The sequence below is a fragment of the Cheilinus undulatus genome, linkage group 6 (assembly GCF_018320785.1).
Source record: "Cheilinus undulatus linkage group 6, ASM1832078v1, whole genome shotgun sequence".
Lineage (NCBI taxonomy): Eukaryota > Metazoa > Chordata > Actinopteri > Labriformes > Labridae > Cheilinus > Cheilinus undulatus.
In genome coordinates, this window is record NC_054870.1 from 41,222,536 (window position 1) to 41,249,165 (window position 26,630).

Below are 26,630 nucleotides of genomic sequence, written 5' to 3' on the forward strand. Positions count from 1 at the left end.
GTTTCCCTCCTACCTGTTGGCATGGTGCATTTGCATGAAGCTGCATACCACTTAAAGGTAAACATGCAATGTGTCAAATTAAGCAAGTGAGATGGCAGAGAGGACAGCATTACCATGATGAATTAACCCCATTATGCTAAAAGTTCAGACAGAGAGATAAGATTATCATGGCGAAAAGTACGTTCAAAAGCTCCTATGCCGTTGGTTTTAATGATGCATGCAGCAGAAATATAGTAATACAGTGGGTTATCTGCTGCTTTTTAACTGCCATGAGGAAGTAGGAGGCCTCATTAAAGGTTTTTATTTTTGGGTAACCCAAAAGTGCTCTAATTTGTGTCTTTTCTAAGTAGGCAACGCAGTAACATACAAAGTTACTTTAAAAGGTAGCACTACCTTTCACCGCATATAACTAAACTAAATTTAGAGTACGTTATCAGTCATTGTCTATAAAGTAAGATTAAACACCACAAAAAGTTAAACTAGGGTTTACTCACTATCTATATGTTAACTATAGGTTAATTAGCACTTAGTTCATGATTTGTTAAACAGTAACTATGCCTGTTTTTTGTTCCTCATTGTTAATATTACCCTTTTAGCTTTCAGACTGCTACCAGAACAGAGCTTTGACTGCTACTTGCCAGCATACTGAAAACTTCCAGGCCTTGGTGACATTTGTTTAACACATAAACTCATTCAGCTGGAATTCACTGCTTTTGGAAACAGAAATGCAACAGCATATCTATCAAAGCCCAATATTCAAACCACATATGGATATATTTTGTCACATTGGTCCAAAGACACTGCTGCCAAATCCGATGACCCTTCAGCTTTGTTGTACAGGATGATTATCTACACATTCACCCAGATATCTGTTTCTTCTTAGCAGCAGCGGCTCCTCGTGTGAGCCTTGCTAAGGATCACGAGGTATTATTGTTCATGTGCGCAAAGCTTCAGCTGAGAAAAGTAACCCAATCAGCCAACACATGACTTCATAGTGTGTGTGTGAGTTTGTGTGCGCAGCTGGAAGAGGAAGCTCCCCACTCTGCAGCATAGCATCCACTTTCTCCTTTCTGTTTTCTTTCCCAGGGCATTAACCAGAGTCCACTGCCAATAGAAATAAATGTAAGCATCTGTATCTCCTTTGTTCACCATGCATACAGCTTGACCCTGAGCCACTGCATCGACATGGCTGTTTCTGTAAGCATGAAGTCATGGTGGGAGATCTTGCCACATATCAAATCTTCACACTTTTTTGACCCATTTAAGAACCAAAAGAGTTAAATTCACAAGGATGGAGTTAACGGAGAACACTAAACAGTTTGGTCTGGAAAGTTGCTGTGGGTAAGACTTAACAAAATACAGATACCATGCTTGGGAAGATTGCATGAGAAGGAGTTTCCTGATCACATCTGTGAGGTATTGAAGCTTGAAAGTGTTTGCTAATATAATTATTTTGACTCATCATTTGGCTCATGAATATCACACGGTTAGAAATGGTTCCCACAACTGAGTTTGACAGACACTTAAGGATGAATGAAGTTTTAAAATAACCACAAATAAATTCACTCTTACCCGGTTTTGCAACTTGGCAGTCTTTGCTCAAGAGGACGTCTTCGATGGTGGTGTCAAAGATGAAACGCACATTCTGCAGAAGGCCCTGTTTGAACAGAAAGATGTAACTCAATCACAGAGTTTACTGACATTTTGTCTTATTCTGGCTACTTTGAACACATCTATTTCAAACTACAAGTGCCAGACACAGATGGAGCAAACTGTGAGCATAAATCTCTGACAAGACATCCTGGGGTTCAAATGGAATCTGTTTCAATAAGGCAAGACAAGCAAGTAAATCTGTCCATTGGAAAGTAGGACTATAACTTCAGAACACGTTTACTCATTCTGCTCCCTTTAAGTACTAATGTAGATCTGTACATTTCAAGTATTTTATTATCCTTAACTACATGCTCTGACTTATCCTAAATGTTGGGGTGGACATTAAAATAATTACCCACTGGAGGGCATTCAAGCACTAAACTAAACCCTTCCTGCAACTATTGGGAACCTATGCTGAAGCAGGTCAAGAGAATAGCGGTTACATATTTTCCATCATGTAAGCTTTCAGCACTCTTTGCTCTTTATTCAATGAAGAAATGTGGTCCAGTTCTGATAAAACTGCTGCTGTACTGTAGCTACATCTGAGCTAAACGCTACAGCAGTGGTAGCCTTTGCTATCAGCTTCTAGTACAACTGAAGCCCGCTAATCCCAGCCTAACTTTTCTCTTAGTTGCATCCGTGAGCCTGGGCAAGTTAACACCTTATAAATGTTTGTAGTTTTTAACTGACTCATTTATTCTTTAACAAAAAATTCCGCCATTTTTCAAAGTGTTCTTCCTTGTGTTTTTCTGGACCGGCGTGATGTGTTGGCTCAACACTGCCCCCATGAAGTCTCTGTAGGTTCTCATTCATCCAGGCCATATTTATCTAAATCATTGGTCAACATTTAAGCTGGGGTCCAGGACCTCCAAAGGGAGGCACTAAAGATCTGCAAGGTTTTGTCTGTTCTGAGGTTGTCAAAATTAGATTTGCACATATTAACCAAAACCATGACAAAACACTTGTAAGAACATGTGTGGGAGCTATTCTATTAGGTTTTTATCAATGAAACAATGAAAATTGATGTTGATTTATAACAGCAGTGTATAACATTGTTGCCTTGTGGGTAATATGGGTAACCTTGCAAAGCAGATAGATTGGCCAGATTCCATGTCTGTCATCAGGAAAACCCATCTAACAAAGCTCCAATCTGACACAATTGAGCCAGGTCTGAAAAGAGACCTAACCAAGTAGCCTGATTTTAGGAGAATGAAGCGATATCTACAGATGAAGTTTAGTTGTACTGGAAGCCGACAGCAATGACTGCTGCCAGTGTAGTGATTAGCTTGGATGTAGCTATGGTACAGCAGCAATTTTATTAGAACTGGACTGCATTTTGGCATTAAAACAAGCTACACTGAAAGATTTTTCTTGGCACCGAAGATGTTTTTGCACTTCTCTGGACTTCTCCGGTGGAGTTTTATCCACCAACAAGCTCCACTGTTCATAACACTGTTGAACTCCAGTTATCTTCCAGTTTTACCTGTGCATGTCTATAACCTCATTGTGCCTTGTCACTCTGATTGCCTCGCAATGAATGTGACAGACAGATGGGGGATGTATAATTACCTTCAGAGAATTTTTTTTAAAAATCCCAAATGCTTTGTATGGGAGGTCAACCCAGATAAATGTGAAACAGTCAGACATGAAACAGTCAATCTGGAGTGTCAGATGAAATGGGGGGGGGGGCAACTTGTAAGTAGGTGGGGCTCCAAGGAAAAAAGGTAAGGAACCACAGACATAAATCTAGGTCCCAAGGAGGCAGCTGGACTTGATTGAGGTTCTTAAAGACATTTCTCCTCTCCTCTGAAAAGCTTATTCAGTTCATTTAATCTCCAAGATCTGAACTGAAGGAGACTTTTGGAGGAGAGACACACTTTAAAAACCTGAATCAAGTCACGCTACCCCTTTAGACCTAGATTCACACTGCGCCTTGATTCCCTGTGGTATTGCAACTTTTGTCTCTGTAGCCATGTGCATATCCAAGCAGAATGCATAAGGGTGCAGAGGTAGAGAATCATCAACTAATGAAAAAGGGAAAAGGTTCGCACATGTTTAAAACAAGACAATACTTAGATCTGCATGAACTGAGAAGGATCTTGGGGATCTTAATGTTGCCTTGTGCAAAATAAAGTTACCCAGCGGGGGCTTAACAGTGCAGATCTTTTCTTTTTTTCTGCTGCATTTGTAAACTTCCAGTGAACATTTAAAAATACAGATGAAATGAACGCAGAGTAAGAGCTGAAGGATATGAAGCTCTTGTATTTTGTACCTAAGCATAAATGAACTTTCAGGTGCACAGAGCAGATGCCCAATTTCAGGACATTTTTTTTTAGTTCTTATTTTTGCTTAATGACATTTCTTTTTATCATATATTTCAGTGCATTTATTCAAAAGTATTTTCCTGTCTCTCGATGCTCTTAAAGTTATAAATGCTCTATTTTTTTTTTTTAACTCCGCGAGTTGTTGTGTATGTGTGTACAAATAAACTTGCCAATCATTTCTTCTCACTCTCTCCTTTTCCAAAATGAATAGAAAACAGGCAAACACTTCCACACAGGAGCTTGAAATTCACTCTTGAACTTCTGACACGCTTTTTAACACACAAGGGGCAATTAAAGTCTAAATTTGGACTCCTCTCCACACACAATAACAGGGGCAACACGTAGCCGCTCTGCCACACTTCAAGAGGGAGTGTGCTAGTGTTTTTTCCTCGTCTAGACACTAAAAAGCCATTCTGTCTGTCTTACCCTGAAGTGGCTTTCCCGGCTGGATCCCTTCGCCACATACATGCGGCTGCCCTCAGGCTGCAGGTGCTCGTAGAAAGGAGTGTCCAGGATGAAGCTGTCTATGAGGGTGCAGCCGATGTACAGGTTTGCATTCTCCCCGCTAACATGAAGAGTGATATTCTTCCACTGCGAGTCAGACAGGTCAACATCCTCGAATGAAAACAGGTTCTGAGAGCCGTCCTCCCAGTAAACCAGGTCCAGAGTGTTGGCCCGTCCATTGGAGATGATCTCAAATTGCCGCTGGCCATCGGGGCCCTCAAGACCAAGAAGAGTCCCCCGTGAGGCGCGGTCCTGGCGAATGCTGGCCACAAACACAAAGCCCTCATTGTTTTGGATCTGTCGTAGGATTTGTTTTAGTATAGGGGGGCTCACTGGTGGCAGGTGGTCGAAACGGATGAAGCGGTAAGCAGGAGCATCTGAATTTTGACCCCTAAACTGTTTGGCCCCCAGAGTCTTGCGTGTGATGCGGCTGATTTCAAACAAGTCAAATGATGTCTCATCCTCCTGCTCGCCATCTATGAATCAGACAGGAGAGGATGCAAATAGAGAACAAGAAAGAGTCTGTAAACAACACTTTAAGGACAGAATCATATTTTTTGAGACATAGGAACACAAGCAAAAACATATTATAGGTATATCATCGCAGCAAGTTATCATAATATTAAAAAGTCTTTATAAATCTTTTGATTATTATACATCATATCAATCAAATACAAGTTTCTGCTTACCTTGAGTTAATGCCAGAAGGAAATTAAATGATAAAAGCAGCAAGAAGAGACTTCTCCTGAGTATCATATCTCCTTAAAAAAGAGATAGAGATAATTTTTATTAGTTATTATGCCCATTTTATCTTTTTTTGCCAATTCAAGGTCTTTATCAAATGTTGTATCTGCAGTTTTCCTGTCCCATAATGTTGCTCAAGCTGAAGAAAACAGAAAAAGTATAGCCAACAAACTTAACCATACCATTATTGTGTATTTATGGATATTTTTTTCCAGGCAAAACAGGTACCTTTATAGGTTTATGGCATTCCATTTAGAGCATTCTGCTTGTAAAGGAGCAACACTGCAAACTGCTTACAACTTTATATTTTAGAGATTGCATTTAACATGAAATGGACAGAATTAACTTTAGCTGTACTATCTCCCCACGTTGTTCACGCTTACCTGGCGAATGTAGCTTTGCAGCTTTAATGTCCTTAATTCAGTTAGGTATCCAGCAGAAAGATGAATTAAAAAAAGTACAAATCGTGGAAGAAAGGCAACTTGTTTGATTGTTTGATCTGAGCCGATGGTTAAATGGATGAAAGATTGTATCTCCTGTAAAACTCGTGCGTAAAAACCGTAAAGTCCACTCTGGTTCACTACATCCACAGTCTGGAGGACTGGAGGCACAACAGTGGCTGCAGCAGCTCTCTGCTCCCTCCTCTTATACAGAGGCTCGCGGAGAGCCTGTCAATCAAGATCCTCGGGGTTTGAACAGTTTGAGGCCGGTTGTGAAGAGACAGGGTTACATAATTATCTTCCGATGGCGTAATTTTCTTATCCGTGCTCGGAGGCTGGTATGGGGGGGATTCGTGACCCCTCCTCTGCCGTCTGTGTCTCGCACCGTGATGCCCACCACCATCCCCGCCCTGTCAAACAAACCCACCTTCCTCTCTGAGTGTAGTGAGAGGAGCTCATTCACTTTCACTGAGGGAGAGGATGGAGATGAAGTGGGCTGTCTCACTCGCTAGGACGAAGTTATATTGATAAAGGAAAAAAAAACAAGTTTAGTCGCCGCAGTAGAAGAAAGTAAATGCCATGGACAACGCAAAACATATCAAATAAACTTTTTTAATAACCGGCAACTTTGTGACAAAAGAATTTCTCATAAAATACGGCGTATAAAGACAAGTAGACAATAACTAACTAATTTAAATAAATTTTAGCAAAGTATCCATCTTTGCTTTCATTTACGCAATGACGTCACAGTGACCAAGAGACCATAACGTTACACTTGCTGTTGAATAAGTAAGAAGTCGGTTAACTCCCTATCTTAGTTTAAGAATACAGAACCAATGGTTAATTTGCACATTTTCAATTAAGGAGAAAAATTTAGTTCAGTTGTCAAACATTTATGATGAAATTCAAAGACTTGTACAATCAGTTAGGTATTCACCAGGCCAAACGTCAACGGCTGAGGACTGCTTCTTTAAACTTTTAGCGTAGTTGCTAACCTGTTGAAAGACACTGTCAACCTAACATGGAGGATAATGAAGACGGCAGTGAGGGGGACCACGACAAAGCAGGGAACTAAACCGAGCTGCATTATCACAGTAAGTTAGCATTCTAGGCTGAAAGATAATAGTGCGATGCACACAACAGAGGCTTTGCTCTGACGTCACTTTTGTCACATGACTGCAACTGTCTGCTCTATGAGAAATGGGTGAAACCAGACGAATACCCGCTTAAATTAGGGATATCTGGACTCTACAGAGATCCATACTGTTTCCTGGACTGTGGACACTGATATGAGGCCACATTTTGTGTTTCCTGACATTTATGTGGACCTGATTATAAGTAGGCCTATATGAAGCAGAGCCTGGAGGCACACATCAGATTTCATAAATCCACTGATTTGTTTTGTTGATTGTAATGTACACAATTGTTGTTTGTGACAGTTTTGTATAGTTTAGTTTAACTAAGCAAAGGATTATTCATGTGAGACATAAAAGTTATATGCCCAGCCGCAATCAGCTGATAGCCAGATGATTTCATGTCCCCCAGCTCTCTCACAGCCAATCACAGCTTATTCTCCCAACACGGTGCTCCATTTAAATATGATGTAAGGTGGCCAGGAGGTTTAACATAAATGCATACCTGAAATGCTTTGCATTAACAAACTAGACATGCACTCAGAGAGCGCAGACCTCCGCCATCAGCCCTATCTCCCAATAATGAAGAATTCTTTAAAAACATTCCTGGATCCAGACGGTGATCCGGATCACTCTCAAAATCTAATTCACCGATTACTCCCTCCCCAGTGGGGTGGAAACACAGTGAGGCAAAGCATTGGCTTCGCCACGTGTGGACTGTCATAGCGGAAGCACCCACGGTCTCACTGGACAACTGGAAGTCATGGCAGAGGGTGAATATTCCTCTATTCCTCCCAGCTTTGTGAGTATCCTCACTACAATTCGCTGGCTTTCTCTCTTTTATGCTATGACTCATCTCCTCGACCGGGCGTGCATCTTTCAAACTCTATAAACTCCAAAACTTTGAATAGAAACACACCAAAAATATACTGCTGGGATTAAAGTTACTCATGTTCTCCATCTCCTGGTGTAATGTGGTAACAGCGCAGACCACCGCCATTAGCCCTATCTCCCAATAGTACAGTATCCTTCAAAAAATTCCTGGATCCAGACGATGATCCAGATCAGTCCCAAAATCTAATCAGTCCTTTCTTATGCCATTTCTGACATTTCCTGAAAATTTCATGAAAATACGTCCATGACTTTTTGAGTTATGTTGCTAACAAACGAACAAACAAAAAAACAAATAAACAAACCCACCCGATTACATAACCTCCTCGGCGGAGGTAAAAACAAATGCAAATCTGCAACTGCAACATCAATGCAAACAAGTGAAGAAAACCAATGTCACTGCAACAAAACTACAAGATTGAAGACAAAACATAAGTCATTTACTGTGAAATGCAAAAAGATCAAAATGGAAATAACGATGCAACAGATGTCTGACAGCACTTAATCCAAATGGATGCATTAAATGCTAAATTAATAATAACATCCTTCTGAAACCAACAGATGAATAAATAAAAAGAAAGATACAAAAAAAATAACAGTTTAAAGTTCATCAACTATAATTGTCCCCACTGCAACAAGTTCACACACCATTCTTCAGCTAAAATGAAGCCAGCTAACCAGTCTTGCTATCGTTTTAATGGAGTAAACACAAGATTCTTTTGCCCTAAAGAAATAATCTCATATGTACATCAAATCAAACAATATGTTTTAAAGATTGTTATTGTCAAGTGTTTTATTTTAATTCTATGTACAGCACATTGAAAGTGCTGATCTGAGTCCTTATCAATACCACTATCGATACTTTCTATAGTTTGGTGGAAAGACAAAATAAGGGCAGATATTTAAACTATATCTGAGTACTGCTTGATTTAAAAAGTGTCCGTCACATCTATCGCATATCCCTCAAATATAAACACATATTCACAGTGTGTTTATTGAAGTTTCTTGTCAATAGATAACTTTTCCCCTTTTTATGTGACATTTGAACAAATCATAACATAGAATACAGTCGTGTCATTTACTGAGATTACCTAAACGCATCATCTTTCTCGTCCTCAGCTCATAAAGTTCACTAATTAACTTCAGTTTTGCTAATTCCACTGTGGATTTCTACACTGGGTTAATGTTTTTAATGAACCGGACTTGCTCAAAGTTCTGGAGCTCTTTTCAGCATTTATCTGAGCAGCTGAAGAAGAAGACTGTCCTGAAGCAGCTGAAGAGAGCGGTGTGACCATGGCTTGATCCAGTGCTGTTGTTAGTGTCTTTGCTAACATTAGCAAAGATGTGCTTGGCCTGAAGGTGGTTCTTAAGACTTGTCGTTCTTTAGCGTAAAGACAGTTCATCACTGCAGCATGTACCCACAGCTTTGGTTTTAACTAACATTCACCAGCTTTTTAAAAAGAAAATTGCCATTAAGCAGACCTGGGTCTGTCTCCTCACTCATCACTGCTGGCTGTGTCTGACCTGCCTCAAACCTCTTCACCCCTAGGCACGCAAACATCTGCGCTGGAAGACTACGGGAGCAAGCTGTGGTCAAACTTAGTCATATGATTAAACTGTGTTATTATTTTTTTTAACGCATTAAGGTTTAAAGATTAATCACAAGCGTTAATTCGTTAATGTTAACAGCCCTAGTTTATGACGGTGGAGTTCTCCATAATGTTGCTTTAACTGCTTTAGTCTCCGTTCACTGCTGAATCAGCTGATTAAAGGCATTTTATTAAGAAGTCGTTCTAAAGAAGCAAAATGTAAAGATTTTAATTATGTAGTCAACATCTCAATGGGTGAAATCCAGCTATGTCTACAACGTGAAGCAAAAATAGAACAGGAAAATTATTTCTAATACAATAGAAACTTCAGATGCTTTAACTTTGCTGGCAGCAGTCTCCTGTGTCTGGAGACTGTCAGCTTTTTGCCAAGGCTTCCCTCTGTGGTGTCAAGGAAAGAAACGCTGATACTTCTCATTCTTGGATCCCTGTTGAGGGATCATAACAGGGCTGGATGTGGGTAGACTTTCGTGTACCAACAGGATACGTCTCAGCACTCGTTTGCGTCAATTGGAAATGTGCATTCCATTTAGAGGGGAAAAAAAGAAAGAGGGGAGTGAAGAACAAACAGTTTCTTACCGAACGGGACGATTTCCTTTCAACAACATGGATTCACTAACCTGACAGAAATTAGAAACAGTAGTGAACGGTGAGTCAGACATGCAAGAATATGACAGAGCTCAGCGATGATAAAAGCATTCTGCAGTGACCAGAGAACATCAGATTAAAACTGTCAGGGGTGGAAAAAGCCGAAATGCTCCACGGACATGCACTCATTAAACTGCCAGTTGTAGTTTTGCAAGACGGGTTTGTAATCAGCTTGAATATGTTCCATGTAAATTATAAATTATCAAATGTTATTTTCAGATATAGAGGAAGTAAGTCTTAGTCGCTGTTTCAGTAAAAGGCTGTCTCTAACTGGATACACAGATCATGAATTAACCTTAAAATAATTTGTAGATTTCAAGTCGAACTTATTCATAACTTTTGCTGAAAATCTGCAAACCAAGGTTAGAATAGTTTTGGATTTTTCATTAGTTTTTTTTTTTTACTTCGTTTTCACTTTCTGTATTCAATTTCAGTTTCAATTAAATTAGTTTTTTACTGCTGGTCTGTTAGTTTTGTTTAGTTTTTATTTTGAAAAAATGCTTATTTTTTTTTGTTGGTTTTAGGTTTTTTTTTTTTTTCAGATAGATGTCAGAGCTAGGTAACCATCATACATTCCTAAAAACATTTTCAAACAGGCTACTCTTCACCAATCATTTTATTTATTTCAATATGATGTTTGAATAGAGATCCAGACATAAAACTACTACTGTGTGAAGTCTTAACCAATCAAATCAGGCCATTTTACAGTCCCCAGGCTTGGCTGTAGGTGCCAGTTAGTATATAGTTGTGTCAAAGACTAAAACTAAGGGTATTTTGTCTCTCTTTTTATTTTAGTTTAGTTAGTTTTATAAGTGCACTATGCCGTTTTTGTTAGTTCTTTTATTTTTGGTAAAGCTTAGTATTTATTTAGTTTCTAAAGCTAAACTAAAATGATTTTCGAACTTTACTTTTAGTTATTTAGTTTTAGTTAACTGTAATAACTTTGTTGCAGACCTTTAATTTAGCAGCCTGCATGTCTAATGACAGGCAATTCTGGTTCTGCTTATTTTTTTTTCCTTTCCAAAACCCAAAAAATCATGAATGCTTGAGTATCATGGGCTATTGCCACATCAATAAAAAAAAAAACCCCAAAAAACAAGTTTGATTACACTGTTAAATGATACTTGGGTGACTGGGGTGGCAGGGGGACATTCCTTCTTACTTAATTTTGTAGGTTATTTTTGTGTCTCTGCTCTATTGACAGCATTCATCAGCAGTACTTTGTAATAAGATGCTCGGCTAACATCACTCTCCTTTTGAAAGGGCTTTACAGTGCGACATGTACTGTTTGACACATATGCTACAAGAACATTGGTCTGTGCTCCAAGGTTATTCCATGTTGTTGCACCAGTGTGATGAGTGTGGGAGAGAGAGGGTAGCCTATATGTGTGCAGGCGCATGCCAGGCAAGCAGATTTTAGCCTCTCATAGGCTTCAGACTTGATTTGGACTTAAGATCAGAGACTTGTGCTTACTCTTTTCATTTTTTATTTGTGGCAAATTTAAATTTGAGTTGAATGCCAGTCCCTCACATCATGCAGCTGTGTGCAGAGCTGCTGACATGATGGCGATGTAAGAATAAACAAGAATATCACTTAGTTGCTCCCCTATCTGCTCCATCTTAATGTCTATTTTACAAATAATATCACTCTAATCATCTTCAAACACCAACACACCTATAAAGTTTGACGTCTTTGTGCACTTTGCTCTTGTTTTGTGTGTTTTTATGTAGAGATGAGTCGTCAGTGTCTCCCCTCTCTGCTGCACTGTCATTCTCATCGACTAGAGGCGGATCCAGTATGGCCATGAAGGTAAATGTGTAATTTAGGCTGTTTTTGAAGTATATTCACTTCCTAAGCATATTGTTAGGTTATCAAGTGGTTTTAGAGATCTAACAGATGTAAGAATTGTGCTAGGAGTTTTTATGTTGTGCTACAAGGCTATCAACCTCTGTAAAAAATAATGTACGGCCCTATATTCTGTAATCATGATAGCTGAGCTGCATGTGTGAATGCTAATTTTCAGTGAGGTAGCATATGCCAACTATTCTCTTGGAATGCAGGAGTAAAGAATAATATTTGCAGCAAGCAGCTGCAAAATTTGTTCCAATGATGGCATAAAAAGATTATTTTCTTAACACGAGAATCACTCCACAAATGGGGCATTTACTGGAAGAACATTCTGATGGGTGTCTCTCTCTTGGTCATGGATGGTGAATACTGTATGCACAGACTTTAAAAAGAAGAAGTAAAAATCATCAGCAAATATACTTTGGTGGCTGCAAAACTATTTTGTCTTATAGCCATGGCTAATTTAACAAGTTTTGGCTATGATAGAAAAGTGTTGATAATGGTATTTATAAAGACTTGGATTGTTAGAGAGTATTGATAAGGGTAATTTTTTAAATCAGTATTAATGATCCATGCCTAGAGGAATGGCCAGCCATGGTAGTAAAATTGCAATGTGGTTTTGACCATGCAAGTCAAATAATTTCACAAATGAGCAAAGATAAAAAAGGGAACGGAACAAATCTGTTAGACTTGTTTACACTAAATCATGCCATTAAAAGAGAGTAAAGAACATTCTGCTCTCATGATTTACTTGAAACTCTTAATCTGCACAGCTCCAGTTTCCATTAGTTTTGATTTTTAGAAGAAAAACTTTGGATGTCACTGGACCGCGCCATGAGCAAATGCTCGTCCAGTGCATCAGAATAAGCACACATAAATGTTGAATTCCTCTTTTAATGCTACAAACACCAGAGATCCAGAGGAGTCATGAACTAAAGGTGATGAATGTCAGTTGGTTTGATAAACAGCTCTAGTTTCCAGTTCTCTTCTCCAAACTCTGACTTCACCACCAGGGTTTATGTGTTTTTAGCACAAAAAAAAAAAAACGAAAAAAGAAAAGGTTCAGTGTGACTCAGGAGCACAATCCAGAAAGGAAATCTGGCTGCTGATATATTTAAAGTACTGAGACCTGGAGAGAGTGACACATGTAACATGCACATCTCACATCTTATGCAAAATACAATAGCTTGGGGAATGATGAAAAAATTAAGTTAAGTAAAACTATATTTAAACGAAGATTTAATTTATACAGCTCTTTACGTTTATCATGCCAAATGTTGAGTAATGCCAATGAAAGAAACTTGGCCAGAATGGCTGGCATTGTAAAAAATATGTTTGCGTAATCTCCCAAATGAGATGACCACTCTATTTGCATGACAATTATATTGACAGTAAGTACTGGAATATGGGGACAGAGGCAGTGTAATCTTTGGAGGTCTCTGTCCTTCTTATGCATCCACTGTGCTCATCACTCACTGAAGTAGTAAGTGGTGTTAGTTCGTTTGTGGTTATGGCATTGATGCTGGAAGAATATATTTTGCTCCAAAGCCAAAAGGGCTGTCCCATTTCCTTCTTAATAACTGCTCTACATATGAACTGAAATATTAACACTGCTAGCCTGCTTCTTCTGCAAATAACATTCAAATAGATTCAAATTCAAAATGCTGACACTATTTAACTAAAAATCCAAGGTAGGCTTCATAGCCCACATGCCAGTGCACTACCTTGACCTTGAAATTATATATACGTTTTTTCCTCTCATTTAAGTAGTATTTATGTACATGGTGTGCATTTAGAAAAAGAAAATGTATTCAAGAAGTATGGTTGTAAAGATTCATAGGGGTCCCAGTTTGGTTTGTACTTCAGTTTTGGGGTCATAGTTCAGAACAGGTTAGGTTCAGCTGGAAAAAGGGTACCAAGAAGTCCTGGATATATATTTCTAGCTTTCTATTATTTATCATTTTTATCTGGCAGTAGTAACTAACCTTCCAAAGCAGAAAGATTAGCCAGATTCCATTACCGTCATCAGGCAAATTTGTCTTACAAAGCTCCAGTCTGAAATAACTGGCTGCTGCCAGTATCGCATTTAGCTTGGATATAGCTAGAGTACAGCTGCAGTTTTCTTAACTACACCACATTACGTTATTAATATTCTAAGTCCCTGCATGTCGAATGAGGACATTACATTTTGGCTCTCCTACAACATAGTTATAATTTCTGCCATCAGAATTATTTTGACAATTGTCCAGAAGTACGTTGAAGTTTAAGCAATTTGCTTAAAATGTTGGGAGAATTTGCTATGATGTTTTGATGGAAACTTCAGGGAATTTGTTTGGCAATTTTCAAGTATTTTTATGGAAATCTTTGGGATATATTTGTATTTTTTGCAGTGTTTAATTAAAAGTTTTGTGGGATATTTGCTTAGATTTTTTTTGGCATTTATCATGGGAATTAGAGCATTTTTGAGTGGCAATTTATTCTCAAAATTTTCAGGTATTTTGATGGAAATTTGGATCATGTATTTGTATTTTTGTGGAATTTTATTGGAATATTTTGGGGGATTTGCTCTCTACATTTTAAAAATTTTAATGGACATTTGGGAAATTGAGCACTCTTTTTTAGAATTTGAATGGAATTCTTTTGGGTTGGGGGTCTATCCTTTGACATTTTCAAGAATTTTAATTTACATTTCAGGGAATCGATTTGGGGAAATTACTTGTTATTTTCATAGAATTTTGGGAATGTATTTGCAAGTTTGGAGAGTTTGATAAGAAATCTGAGGGGAAATGTTGTTGCTTTTCTTGCTTGAAAATGTTCTGGAATTTACATGGAATTTCAAGGAGTTTATTATTTGAATGTTTAGGCCTTTTGAGTAAGTTCACTGAATCATTTGTGGAACATCTGAAGGAATTTGGGGTATTCTTATGGTATACTTTAAAAATATGTTTGAGAGAATTCACTGAAATTTTAGGCAATTTCTTTGAAATGTTTCAATTTGTGTGGAATTTGGAAAGGGATATTTCCCCCAAAAAATTAGGACTTTTATTAAGTTTCTCCTTGTGGTCCATCATCAACATAACAAGAAAAACAACTCCCCCATTCCTCTCAATAACCGACAACGTTTCAGACAGATGGTATTATATCACGGTATTACAAAATTAAAAAGAGATAGTGCTTTTGAATCCAAATTCAAGTGTTATTAACCCCCTTTTCCCCTTAAAACAAACCTTTGATGGCATACTCAATTTATCTCTAAGTACAGTACTGTCTAGGTTTACTTCTGTTTAACTGCTCTCCAAGTTTTGCATTTCATCTCTAACCTGATGAGGTGTGTTAAGCTGCTAATGACTTGAACACGTTTCCTACCGAAGGTGTTCACAATAAAAGCGTTTCAGAAAATAATGGCTGCGGACTTTTATTTTGAAGAGCTTGATGGAAGTACTGTGTTTAGCATTGAGTTAGCTTAGCTTTGGCTGCCGTACCGGGGAATATGGCTAATTTACTGCAGCTTTTCTGACCTCATTTAACATCACAGCCTGGATCTTCGACTCACTGTGGACTTAGGAAAGAAAGTCATAAGTTAAAATAGACTTTTAAACTGCTGTTTATGCCGTTTTAAGAGGAAGAGCTGCAGCGCTGGGCTCAAAGCAGCACTTAGCTTGTGTTAGCCCCAGGCAGGCTGCCACTGCACACTGACTTAGTTGCGGTACAGCCTTCAGAGTTTGAGAGGAAAAAACGTGTGTTTTGCCTGGTAACTCACACTGAGGCAGATATGATGACGTCATAAACAAGTGTTATCGCGATCAGTCAGTAGAGTCCAAATCTCTACCGTAGGCCAAATTTACATCATTTATACCGTCTACCGCACACCCCTATATGAAACTATCTGGCACTACCCAGCTGATAGTAGCTCATGCATTCCCTTGTTAACTAGTTGCATTATTGTTACAGATTAATTATGCCAGTTGGGTGCACCTTATTTCAAAGTGTTACCACCAACAGTCTCTAAACCCATGCAATCCATGCAGTGTAAACAGTCTTTCTGGCATGTCAGGTTATGTAGAGATTATTCATCTCCCCTGATGTGAGCCAGTAATGGACTGCAGACTGGTTTATGTAAACATAGAAAGGGACGTTGTCCTTGTGTTTGAGCTTATCTTATACACAATTAAAGGCTGACTCCTCTACTGCTGCATTCAATCCCATCTAGAGACTTTTTAAAGGCAGGAAAGTAAAGATGAAAGTGATAGCAGTTGTGCGTCTTGTGGCTCCACCTTGTCCTTGTCCTCTTGCTAGTACTGCATGTAGCTTTGTGTTTTGTTGTGCCTGCCTTGTGTTTTGTTGTTTACTAGCAGTTAGTAAACAGTTAGAAGCATTACTGCCACCCCATTAAGAAACCGCTAAGCTTCATTATATCTTTGCAGAACCTTCACTAGTATCTCTATCTATATAACATTGCTTTAAATAATATCACTCTCTTGACACGTGTCTCTGATATGTATCTCTGATATAATATAGTTCAAACTGAAGTCAGTGTGTATTTGACTATTTTTGTATAGTTGTTTGCCCTTAAGCTTTGAGGAGGTCACTTGTGCAGAAGGGCTTCAAAAGGAAATTAATGATAGTTTTTTAGTGGATCCACATTTCATGACAGATGCACCAAATGTGCTTTCTACTGATTCTCCTATGTCATTTTTGAACACTCAAATCCCTGAAACTGATTAGGTCAAATACCTGCTGATATCCCCAGGATGTCCTGTCATAAAATCCTGTATTAAAAGTCCTGAGATCTTAGTTCTAATACAGGACATGCCGAGCATTTCCCCTCATACTGTGAAGGATTGTTACAGGTTAAAATTTACAACCACATTTAAGTAACTCAACAGGCCTGTTTTTACAAAACAGAACTCCTTAAATTGTTCTCTTAGGTTTTTTTAGGCAACAGGAAAGAAAGAAAAGAGCGGAAAACATTTAAGCTGATCTGAACTAACCATTAATCATCAAATCCCATCAGTGCAGGATCTCTTGCTTGACTTTATGGCTTGTATGTTTTTTAAACTGTATTGAAACACAAATTCTGACAGTGACTCCTACAAAAAAGACAAAAAAGATCTGAAAGATGAGAGACTTATTTTTGCTGTCATCAAGGATTTTACAGTGGTCTGACACTAGCAGTATACGATGCCTTGTAGGATTATAGAGTTCAACTGTGCTGCCTATTTCCACTAAACAGACTTCTCCTAATCCTATAATAATGTTTTTATTAAAGCTGTTAACATTAACGCGTTAATGCTTGTGATTAAACTTGAAACCCGAACACGTTAGAAAATAATAACGCATTTTAATCATATGACTAAGTTTGACCACAGCTTGCTCCTGTAGTCCTTCAGCACAGATGTTTACGTGCCTGAGGGTGAAGTTTGAGGCAGCCAGCAGTGATGAGTCAGACTCAGGTCTGCTTAATGGCAATTTTCTTTTTAAAAAGCTGGTGAATGTTAGTTAAGATAAAACCAAAGCTGTGGGTACATGCTGCAGTGATGAACTGTCTTTACACCGAATGTTTTGCTAATGTTAGCAAAGACCCTAACAACAATACGGGATCAAGCCATGGTCATACCGCTCTCTTCAGCTGCTTCAGGACAGTTTTCTTCTTCAGCTGCTCCGATAAATGCTGAAAAATGCTCCAAAACTTTGAGCAAGTCCTGTTCGTCAACAGTATTAATCCAGTGTAGAAATCTGCGGTGGAATTGGCAAAACTGAAGTTATTTAGCGAACTTTATGAGCTGAAGACGGAAAATATGATGCGTTTAGGTAACCTCAGTAAATGACACGACTGTATTCTATATGTGATACTGTGTTCAAATGTCAAATAAAAATGAGAAAACTTAGGTATTTTAGTTATTTTGTCTTTCCATCAAACTATAGAAAGTATCGATAGTGTTATTGATAAGGACTCAGATCAGCACTTTCAATGTGATGCACATAGAATTAAAAGAATTAAAATAAAACACTTGACAATAACAACCTTTAAAATCTAAAAACTTAAAAATATACTTAAAATATAAAAACATGCTGTGATTAATCATGATTAATCACAGTGTAGTGATGTGATTAACTTGATTTATTTTTTATTTTTTTAGTCAAGTAAAAGCACTAGTTTTTAAATGAACATTTTCATCATATATATTGCCTACAGTAGCTTCTTTGTAACAACTATTGCAAACTTGAAAGAATACATCTTTTTCCAGGGTACCTCATGTTTTCTATCAAAGCTTTTAACTCCAGTTTTATATAAAAATATCTTACATACTTTGGCTTCAACCAGGCATTAAATCAAACTGAGATAGCCAATGTTTGACTTCTACACCTCTCAAAGGTTTATTTGTGACTGATGTGGGTGGGATTTGTTGATACATGACTTTTACTTTCAACACAACAGAATATTTCCTGGATGATATTATCCTTGAGTTTGAGAGAATACCTAAATGTTATTGTCAGAAAAAGTACAGAATCAGATGATAGGGCTTAAAATCCAGACCTGCAAAGCCTTTGTTTGTGTGCACTGCCAAAATCCTAAGCAGAGGGATGAACAGAGGGAATCTTGTTTACTTCCTCTGTTGCTGCAGGGCTGGTGGAGGATGGCAGGCTGTGAGAACACCATGAATTGCCTGCTAGTTGCTTGTATTTTATGAGGGTTAAACAATGTCAGACTAATGCAGTATTGCTTACAATGCATACAGTGATGTAACCAGACTCAGCCAGACAGGCTTGGACCTAGAAGTGGATTTTAATTTTTGGTGTCAAACAAAAGCAAAATATCACCTAAGTGCAACTGTTATTAACTTTCAAACATATGTAAAGTGGAAAACAAGGCTGGATTCCAGTCAGGCACAGTGTGGACATACAGAGAAACAACCATTCAGACTCTCACACCTGTGGCCAATGAGAGTCACCAGTTTACCCAATAAGCATGTCCTATGATTTTGGAACCCAGAGTATCCTGAGAGAACAGCATACATGGGAATAGCGTGTAAACTCTGACTAGGGATTTGAACCAGGAAACTTGTTGATGTGAGCCAAAAGTTTTCCAACATTATCATAGTGGGCTGCATGTACAAAATGTCTGGATCACCGTACCCCAAGTGTATGCAGAATCTCTCTTGTAATCCCCAAAGCATAAAATAGGGAGCCACATTGAGCTGATGTGTGAATGCAGCATGAAAAGACTAGACTATTAATGGTGAACAGCTGATGAGTGGATTTTCTGTGATACATGTATTTTTAACAGTAATAAAGATAACAATTGCTTCCTGATCAAGAGGCATCTTCAGTTGTAGAGTGCCTATTAGGGATGTAACAGTATCAAAATCTCACTGTACTGTATTTACCTCGGTGACATTTATTGCGGTTAAAAAAAAAAAACTCATAACAACAAAGACTTGGAAAAGAAATGACATCTGCATTTATTAAACAACAATTGCACTTTAAATATAAAAATGTGTGCAAAAAAGTGTCGTAGGTGTCCATAGTCTTAAAAATAATTGAACTTTGAAAGATCTATTAACAAATGGAGGAAAGGAAATAGAATGGAGTATGGGATATGGGAGACCTAAAAGTTTTTTTCTAAAATAAAAAAAATTGCACCAGCTGGACCTTGTTAATGAAAAGGCATACCTATTGCATGAAATCTAGTTTCCCAAACTTTCTCAATGGTACTACCTTCTTCATCCTTTGGCTCTAGCGTGTTTACTAACCTTCTAAAACCTTCGTTGCCCACCACTAAATGGCCATAGGTCTTTGGCGATATATTTACCTATACTCCTCGTGATATTTTGAACCCTTGCGCTGCCGTGGGGAAGTGAGACTGTGAACGCTTCCTTTAGAGTCTTTTGGCCTGGCCGGATTTTGCTCCTCAGAGATCTGCCAATCTTTTTGGGATGCTGATTTATCAAGTGGCCTCTCATGTAACTTGTATTCCCCATGAAGTGTGTCACTGCGGTCTGGCTGTGTGTAAGACATCGACAGACTTGTATTGACATTTTTGACAGCTCCATCAATTCTTCCCTTGTGGAAACACAAAAAATGTGCTGGTCCTCAGAGAGCTAATCATTCTCATCATGTCTGTATTTCTCTTTAGGCTTGATATGTTTAAGTATCAGTTCATCTCTCTCAATTTATGTTCGCACTTTATGAATAGAAACCACCATCGAAAAGCTGTGAGAGACTGTTCAACCTCCTGTGTTTGGATTGCATTTTCAAATTCCCCCACTTATTTTGGATAAGTAGGACCTGATACATTTAAGAGCAAAGCCTTGTCTTTGAACAGGAAGTGAGTTTGACCAAAAAAGATGTCCACAAATCTCTGGAAGGTCCTTCTTCTGCATAAAACACAGCACTGGATTGATTGGTTTTAGATATTTTGGCTGTGTGTCGGCCAGTTGGTCAGTTATTGGGTGTCATCTGGTGTTTCTTTCCAAATCTATACAAATTCCCTCAAATTGAAAATAAAATACCTAAAATTTCTGTGAAAATCCTTAAACATATTGTGTTTACCAAGTGTCCATTGAAAGTACCTCAAAATTTCCTCAAGTATTTCCAGAATGTTTCAGGGAAATTTAATCATTAAGCCTAAACATTCCAGTAAAAACTCCCTGCAAAACTTCTATGTAAAGCCCCTGAAGATTTTCAAGCAAATTCCCTGAATTATCAAAACAAAATCCCCCTCAACATCCTTATCATATTATCTGAAATTTACAAATACTTTTCTGAAAGTTCCATGAAAATGCAGGAAATTCCCTTTAGGTACCCAATTCCCTTAATTTTCCTTGGAAATTCTTAAAATTTCAAAGGGAACCCCAGAGACATCAAATGCAAAACAAACAAAACAAATAAATGTCCCCAAATTCCATGAGAACACCTACAGTACATTCTTTTAAAGCAAATGCCCCCAAAAATTCAAATTAAATTGCACAAATTGTAAATTATTTTGTTCAAAATTTCCAGGAAAATCCCCCAAACATCCAAAAAATGTTCCATATTTCCATGAAAATGGTGGATTATTACAAAGCAAGTACTGAAAATTCCATGAAACTTTCCAAAATATACAAACATATCCATATACCTGAATATTTCACTACAAATCCCCACATTATTTCAAGCAAATTACTTTAACTTCAATGGACATTTTGTTCAATTATCTCTAAAAATCGTACAGCAGAAAGTAGGACTGTTAAAAGAAAGCTAGGATGTAATTTCCTCATAAGTACTTGCAGGGTCATAGGAGGTTATAGAGAGATGCTAACCAGCCTTCAAGACTGCAGTTCCTACTCTCTGCCAACTCTTATTACCAAGGTAAATAAATTTCAGAGGCACTTTATTCAACTCAAAACAACCAGAAGTGCAGGATGAGTCATCAGGGTTTTTGTTTCTTTTTTCCAGCAGAAGAGAAACGGTACATCATTAAACACACCAACAAAAGGATCATTCAAAATTTGATGAGCCAGATTCTGGCAAATATAGGACATCTGTGATAATATAAAACATCCATTTTTAATTCATTAAAACTTGAACTTTGACTCACATTAAGCCACATTTAGGTTAATGTTTGGAGGGATTATATGAGAACAATCAGCACTTTGCCTCTACTGTTTCTTCTCACAATTACAATTTTATTTTGGGATGCAATCATCGCGTAATAACTTCCAGATTCCCTTTTCCTCTCTATGATGATGGGATGTGAAGAGTTATAGCAGAGGAGAAAGATATATTGAGTACATTATAAGAGTTGAAGAGCTGGAAAGATCCTGGGTTCACTTTACAGAACATGTGAGTAAGTAATATTCAAATATCACGGGGGACGACAACATGGAACCAAGAAAAAGATTGATGTGTTTGTTTAGTGAATGAAAGCTGCATGCACAGTGCTGTGTGAGAGTGAGAACAAAGTGAGAGTGAGATCTCCTCAGAGCAGCACCGAGTAGGAGGAGGAGGAGGAGCTCTGGCCTTGGGTCCCTGGGTACAGAAGGTGCTGCAGCAAAGCTAAAGATCCAAAGCCCATACAAATACATCTTGTGTTGTTGCAGCAAATAAAGAAGACTTCAACGAGTTCTTGCTCAGTTTCTAATTCTGTACTTTATTCATTTTACAAGGGACAACAGCCTGTGGAAACAGTTGGGGTCTCTTTTGACCTTTGCATCAATTTCTGAGATGCCTACTGCTTTAATGTAAGAGTTAAAGTTTTAAGTTTTTTACTTGGAAAAAGTAAATTATAAGGATTAGGGATGAAAATGGCAAATTAACTTTAAATGCAGTAATAGTTCAGAAATTCTACAATTTGCTTGCTATGTTATGATAAGTAATTATTTTTTCTACAGATTTTAGTTCTGAAAGTTAACCTATTTGTATTTTTATATGAATGATAGAACAAATTACTTTTTGATATAACTAGAAATGACAAAAAATGTAGTGAATAGGCTTATGATTATACTTTACAAACTTCTAAACTAAAATACTTTTTTCAAATTAATGGTACGCTATATGGACAAAACCATTACACTAACAGGGACTGTAATGATATTATATTCAAATACATGTACTTTAATATGGAGTTGGTCCTCCTTTTGCAGCTATAACAGCCTCCACTATTCTAACAAGGTTAAAACAACATTTCGGAATGTTTCTGTGGGAATTTGTGCCCATTCATTCTGTAGAGCATTCATGAGGCCAGGCACTGATGTTGGATGAGAAGGCCTGGCACACAATCTCTGTTGTAGACCATCCCAAAGGTTCTCCATGGGGTTGATGTCAGGGCTCTGTGTGTGCCAGTCAGGTTCTTCCACACCAAACTCATCAAACCATGTCTTTCTCTGTGCAGTGGTGCACAGTCATGTTTTTAAAAGGGCCTTTCCCCAAACTGTTGCCACAAAGTTGGAAGCGCAGCATTGTCTCAAAATGTCTTGGTATACTGGAGCATTAAGATTGGCCGTCACTGGAGGTAAGGGGCCTAGTCCAAACTCTGAAAAAACAAACATCCCATACCACCACCAATCTAGACTCATCCATGGGACTGCCAAACAGAGAAGGGTGATTTGTCACACCAAAGAACATGTTTCCACTGCTCCACAGTCCAGTGTTGGTGTGCTTTACACCACTCCATTTGTTATTTTGCATTGGACTTGGTGATGTGAGGCTTGCACGATATTTGATTTTTGCAGATATCCAATATGCTGATATTTTAAAACTCATTTTGGCTGATACAGGTATTTAATTACATTTTTTTTCACCGTAAAAAAAAATGCAATTCAATTCTGTACTACAAATATTTTTAAAAATATTGGTAGTCTTTCTTTTTTTTACTAACTGACAAAACATTTGATTTTTATCAGAAATGAAAGATGTATTGTTTTTTTCAATTACAGCCATACACTAATGAAAAACTTACAGTAATGTCTTTGGGTTACATGTGCATCACATGCTACATGTATTTAATCCATACAGGTTGCTCACTGTAGTCTTCTTAAAGGGGCAGCGCTCACCAAATCACTGGAAGCTAATGCTACTACCATTGCCAAGCACCTCCTATGACCTAACCTCAAAAATACCGAAATATCCCTTTAAATGTCTGCTGACTGTGGTTAGGTACTGCTCTGGTGGAATGATAATACGAGTTTAACCCAACATGGCCTACGTACATCTTATCATCTCAGCAGATGTAGAAATAGAAAAGAAGTTGAGCATTATGTCAGATATGGTAAGCCTGATTCAAACCTCACTTCCAGATCTGTACTGTTATTGTGTTAAATACTGGAGTGGTCACAAAAATACAATTATGTTGTCTTGTGGCTTTTTGGGAAACTCCGTTTTAATATCACCAAGAAATATTTGTTGGTAACAGAACCAAACATTTGTGCCTCAAATGTTGAAAGAGGCCTGTCGCTGGAGAAAATTGCAACATAAACCGCTGCATTCTTGTTGAAGAAGTCTGATGGCATTCTCTGTCTTAGAGATGCAATAATCATCAGACTTATGTACATAGGGAGCTATTTGTTAACGGGCATCTTACATTTCATTTGGCCGCTGTTGCACCTAACCTGTGCTAGTGATTGGTTTATCCGATGCCAAAACTAATTTAAGAAGTACTTAACAGGTTGTCAAGTTAAAAGAAGAATAAACTGCACCTGGACTTTAATACAATAGTACACTCAGTGGAAAGTTGCTGGTCAGTTGGCAGGAATGATAAAAATGATTAAATGTTCCAGAGGAGAATGCCCTCCTGCTTCTGTCTGTACGCTGAAAGTTTAAAGCATCCAGACTAATGAGAGCCATGCAGACACGATGAAGGAAAAAGATTTCTGCATCCTCACATGGAGTGCTGAGTCAGACTGGATTTGATTGTTTTCCTTTCTGGTGACTCTGACTTTATTAGGGGGTATGAAAAACTGGCACATTGTGAACCAGAGCGATGCCACCACCTGAAATAATCAATCAAATTTACATTTGTCAGACAGCTGATTATCTTGGCTGGTTTTCTACAACACAATCTGAAAAAAGTAAGAAACAACATATAGGATGATGCACAGTTTTTGGATTTACCGGTTGATGATTTTTTGAGTTTTGTGTAAAGTTACGTCAATTTTGTCTTTTTTCTTCAGATTTTTTTGTGTTGTTCCAATTCACATAAAGAAAATAAACATGTGGATACCAAAAACATTTGTAATTGCAACAATTTCTGGGAGAAATGGTGTATTTTCTGGAAAAGTTCCAGGGGTGCCAATATTTTCGTCCATAACTGTATGGTCATGAACTCTGGGTAAAACTAAAAGAATGAGATCCTGGATACAAGCAGCTGAAATGAGTTTTCTCTGAAGGGTGTCAGACTCAGCCTTAAAGATAAGGTGAGGAGTTCAATCATCTGAAGAAAACTAAAAGTGGAGTTTCTGCTCCTTTACAATGAAAGGAGCCAGTTGACAAGGTTTAGGTATCTGATCAGGATGACTCCTGGGTGTCTCCCTCTGGAGTTCTTCCAGGCATGTCCATCTTGGAGGAGACCTGGGGGAAGACCCAGAATGTGCTGGAGGGATTATCCTCTCTGGTCTGGGAATGCCTCAGGATCCCCAGATGGAGTTGGAAAGTGTCGCTGGGAAGAGGGATGTCTGGGTTGACTTGCTTAGCCTGCTACCACAGCTTTAGGTTTACTTCTGATTTACAGGTTTGCTTGTTACCACTAGCACTCGCTCTCACCCACCTTGATTGTTGTCTTAGCTCATGACAGCTTTAGGTGGAAAAATTAATTTGTTTTTCTTCATAGCTTTTAATCTTTTGGTACTATCAAATGCACAAATAACGGCTGTCGTGTAGTAAAGATGTAAAGATAATCTGATATGGACCGGTTAACCGATCTTAACGTCAGCAGTTTGAGTGGATCGGTCCATAGAGGCCATGATCGGTAATGATGAGGCATGAACCGGTCTTAATAATGCTAAGGAAATTACAAGTACAGAAGGACAAACATGTACCAGTAAACTCATTTTAATATTTATCTCCAAACTTACTGTCAAAGTGAGGCACCTTGGCATATATGAAAACTCTCTTAAACATAATTTCATTAATGTCTGCACAGGTCGACTAGCATTTAGTCTCTTTTATAAATAAGATCAAATCCATTTAGAATATTATGAAATTATCTTGTTTTCCCATTTTTTGTCATTTTTGTTAAAGCAAAAAATTATTTTGATTGCATAATCAGTTTGTACCAGATCGGATCGAATCAAACTGAACCGAACCGAATCGGATCGGAACGGACCGAATCGTTCTGTATTTTAATGAATCATTAGTGAATCGAGATCTGAACTGAACCGTCTTAAGAAGGAGAGATTCACACCCCTACTGTCGTGTTGTTCAAAGTTCATAGTTTTTGGAAAAAGTATTAAAAAAAATACCCGAGCATTGAAAATTTTGACAACCATACAAAGAAACCTGCATCCATCCCAGCCACACACTGAAGGGGAGCTCCTCCACATGTGCTGGTAATTCTCCAACACGATTACTGAGGAAAGCATAAAAATCACTGTGTGAGGAAATAAAATCAGCCATAAAAATGCAGGAATTTCCTAATGGTAGAGGCTGTTATTATCTTTGTGCAGGTGAAAGGTTGATGGGGTGAGTTAATGAATCTAAGAAGTGTGCAGAGACAGAACAGTTAATAGTCAAATGACAAAATATCATCTCTGCTCTCTCCACACTTTGGCTTAATGGAGCTGATGCAGTGTCTTTACTATAGGAAAGACTGTGCCCTTCTAAACTAGTGTTTTAATGAAACATCTCATCATGCTGAGACTTGAATAGGATTTGACTTTTGAAGACAACAAAACCAGAGCTGGATCTTCTAAAGCAAGCTTGTCTATTTTCTATTTTTGTGTTCTTACTAAGATTGAGTTGTTTCAAGGAGTTTTAAAGGCTCAAGGGGGATCCAGTCTTTTTGAGTGATCTGGCGTCTTGTGTTTCTCTCTCCTGTTTTCCCCATTTTTCCTGCTATCTTCCTGAGGCTCTTGTGCTGATTTATCAGAATGTTAAGCATCCAGAGTTTATGCCTTGCACCCTGGATGACACCACCTGCAACTAATCGGTATTTCTGTCGTCTGCTCACAGCAGCTCAGAACATCTTGGGCTGGAGTCAAGTACGAAGAGGCTGATCTCCCCCTCTGGCTCGTTTCTGTGTCGTCCATCTGGATATTTCACCAATATATACCAGTCACTCTACATCTTAACGTACATTCACGTTAGTTGAAGTTTCCATATGCTGTTGTAAATATGAGCTACATAAAGATTTGCTGAGCACA

At 38.1% G+C, this 26,630-nt stretch overlaps 1 protein-coding gene across 1 annotated transcript in view; it reads right to left on the reverse strand.

The window, feature by feature from the left end:
* thbs2a (thrombospondin 2a) overlaps window positions 1-5,924 on the reverse strand; it is a 33,843-nt gene extending 27,919 nt beyond the window's left edge. The window contains exons 1-4 of the mRNA XM_041789625.1: window positions 5,609-5,924; window positions 5,171-5,242; window positions 4,404-4,957; window positions 1,573-1,657 (exon numbers count right to left, since the gene is read on the reverse strand). Coding sequence (XP_041645559.1) covers window positions 1,573-1,657; window positions 4,404-4,957; window positions 5,171-5,237 — 706 coding nt within the window. The 5' untranslated portion in view covers window positions 5,238-5,242; window positions 5,609-5,924. The remainder of the gene's footprint in view (window positions 1-1,572; window positions 1,658-4,403; window positions 4,958-5,170; window positions 5,243-5,608) is intronic.
* Between the last annotated feature and the right edge of the window lie 20,706 nt (window positions 5,925-26,630).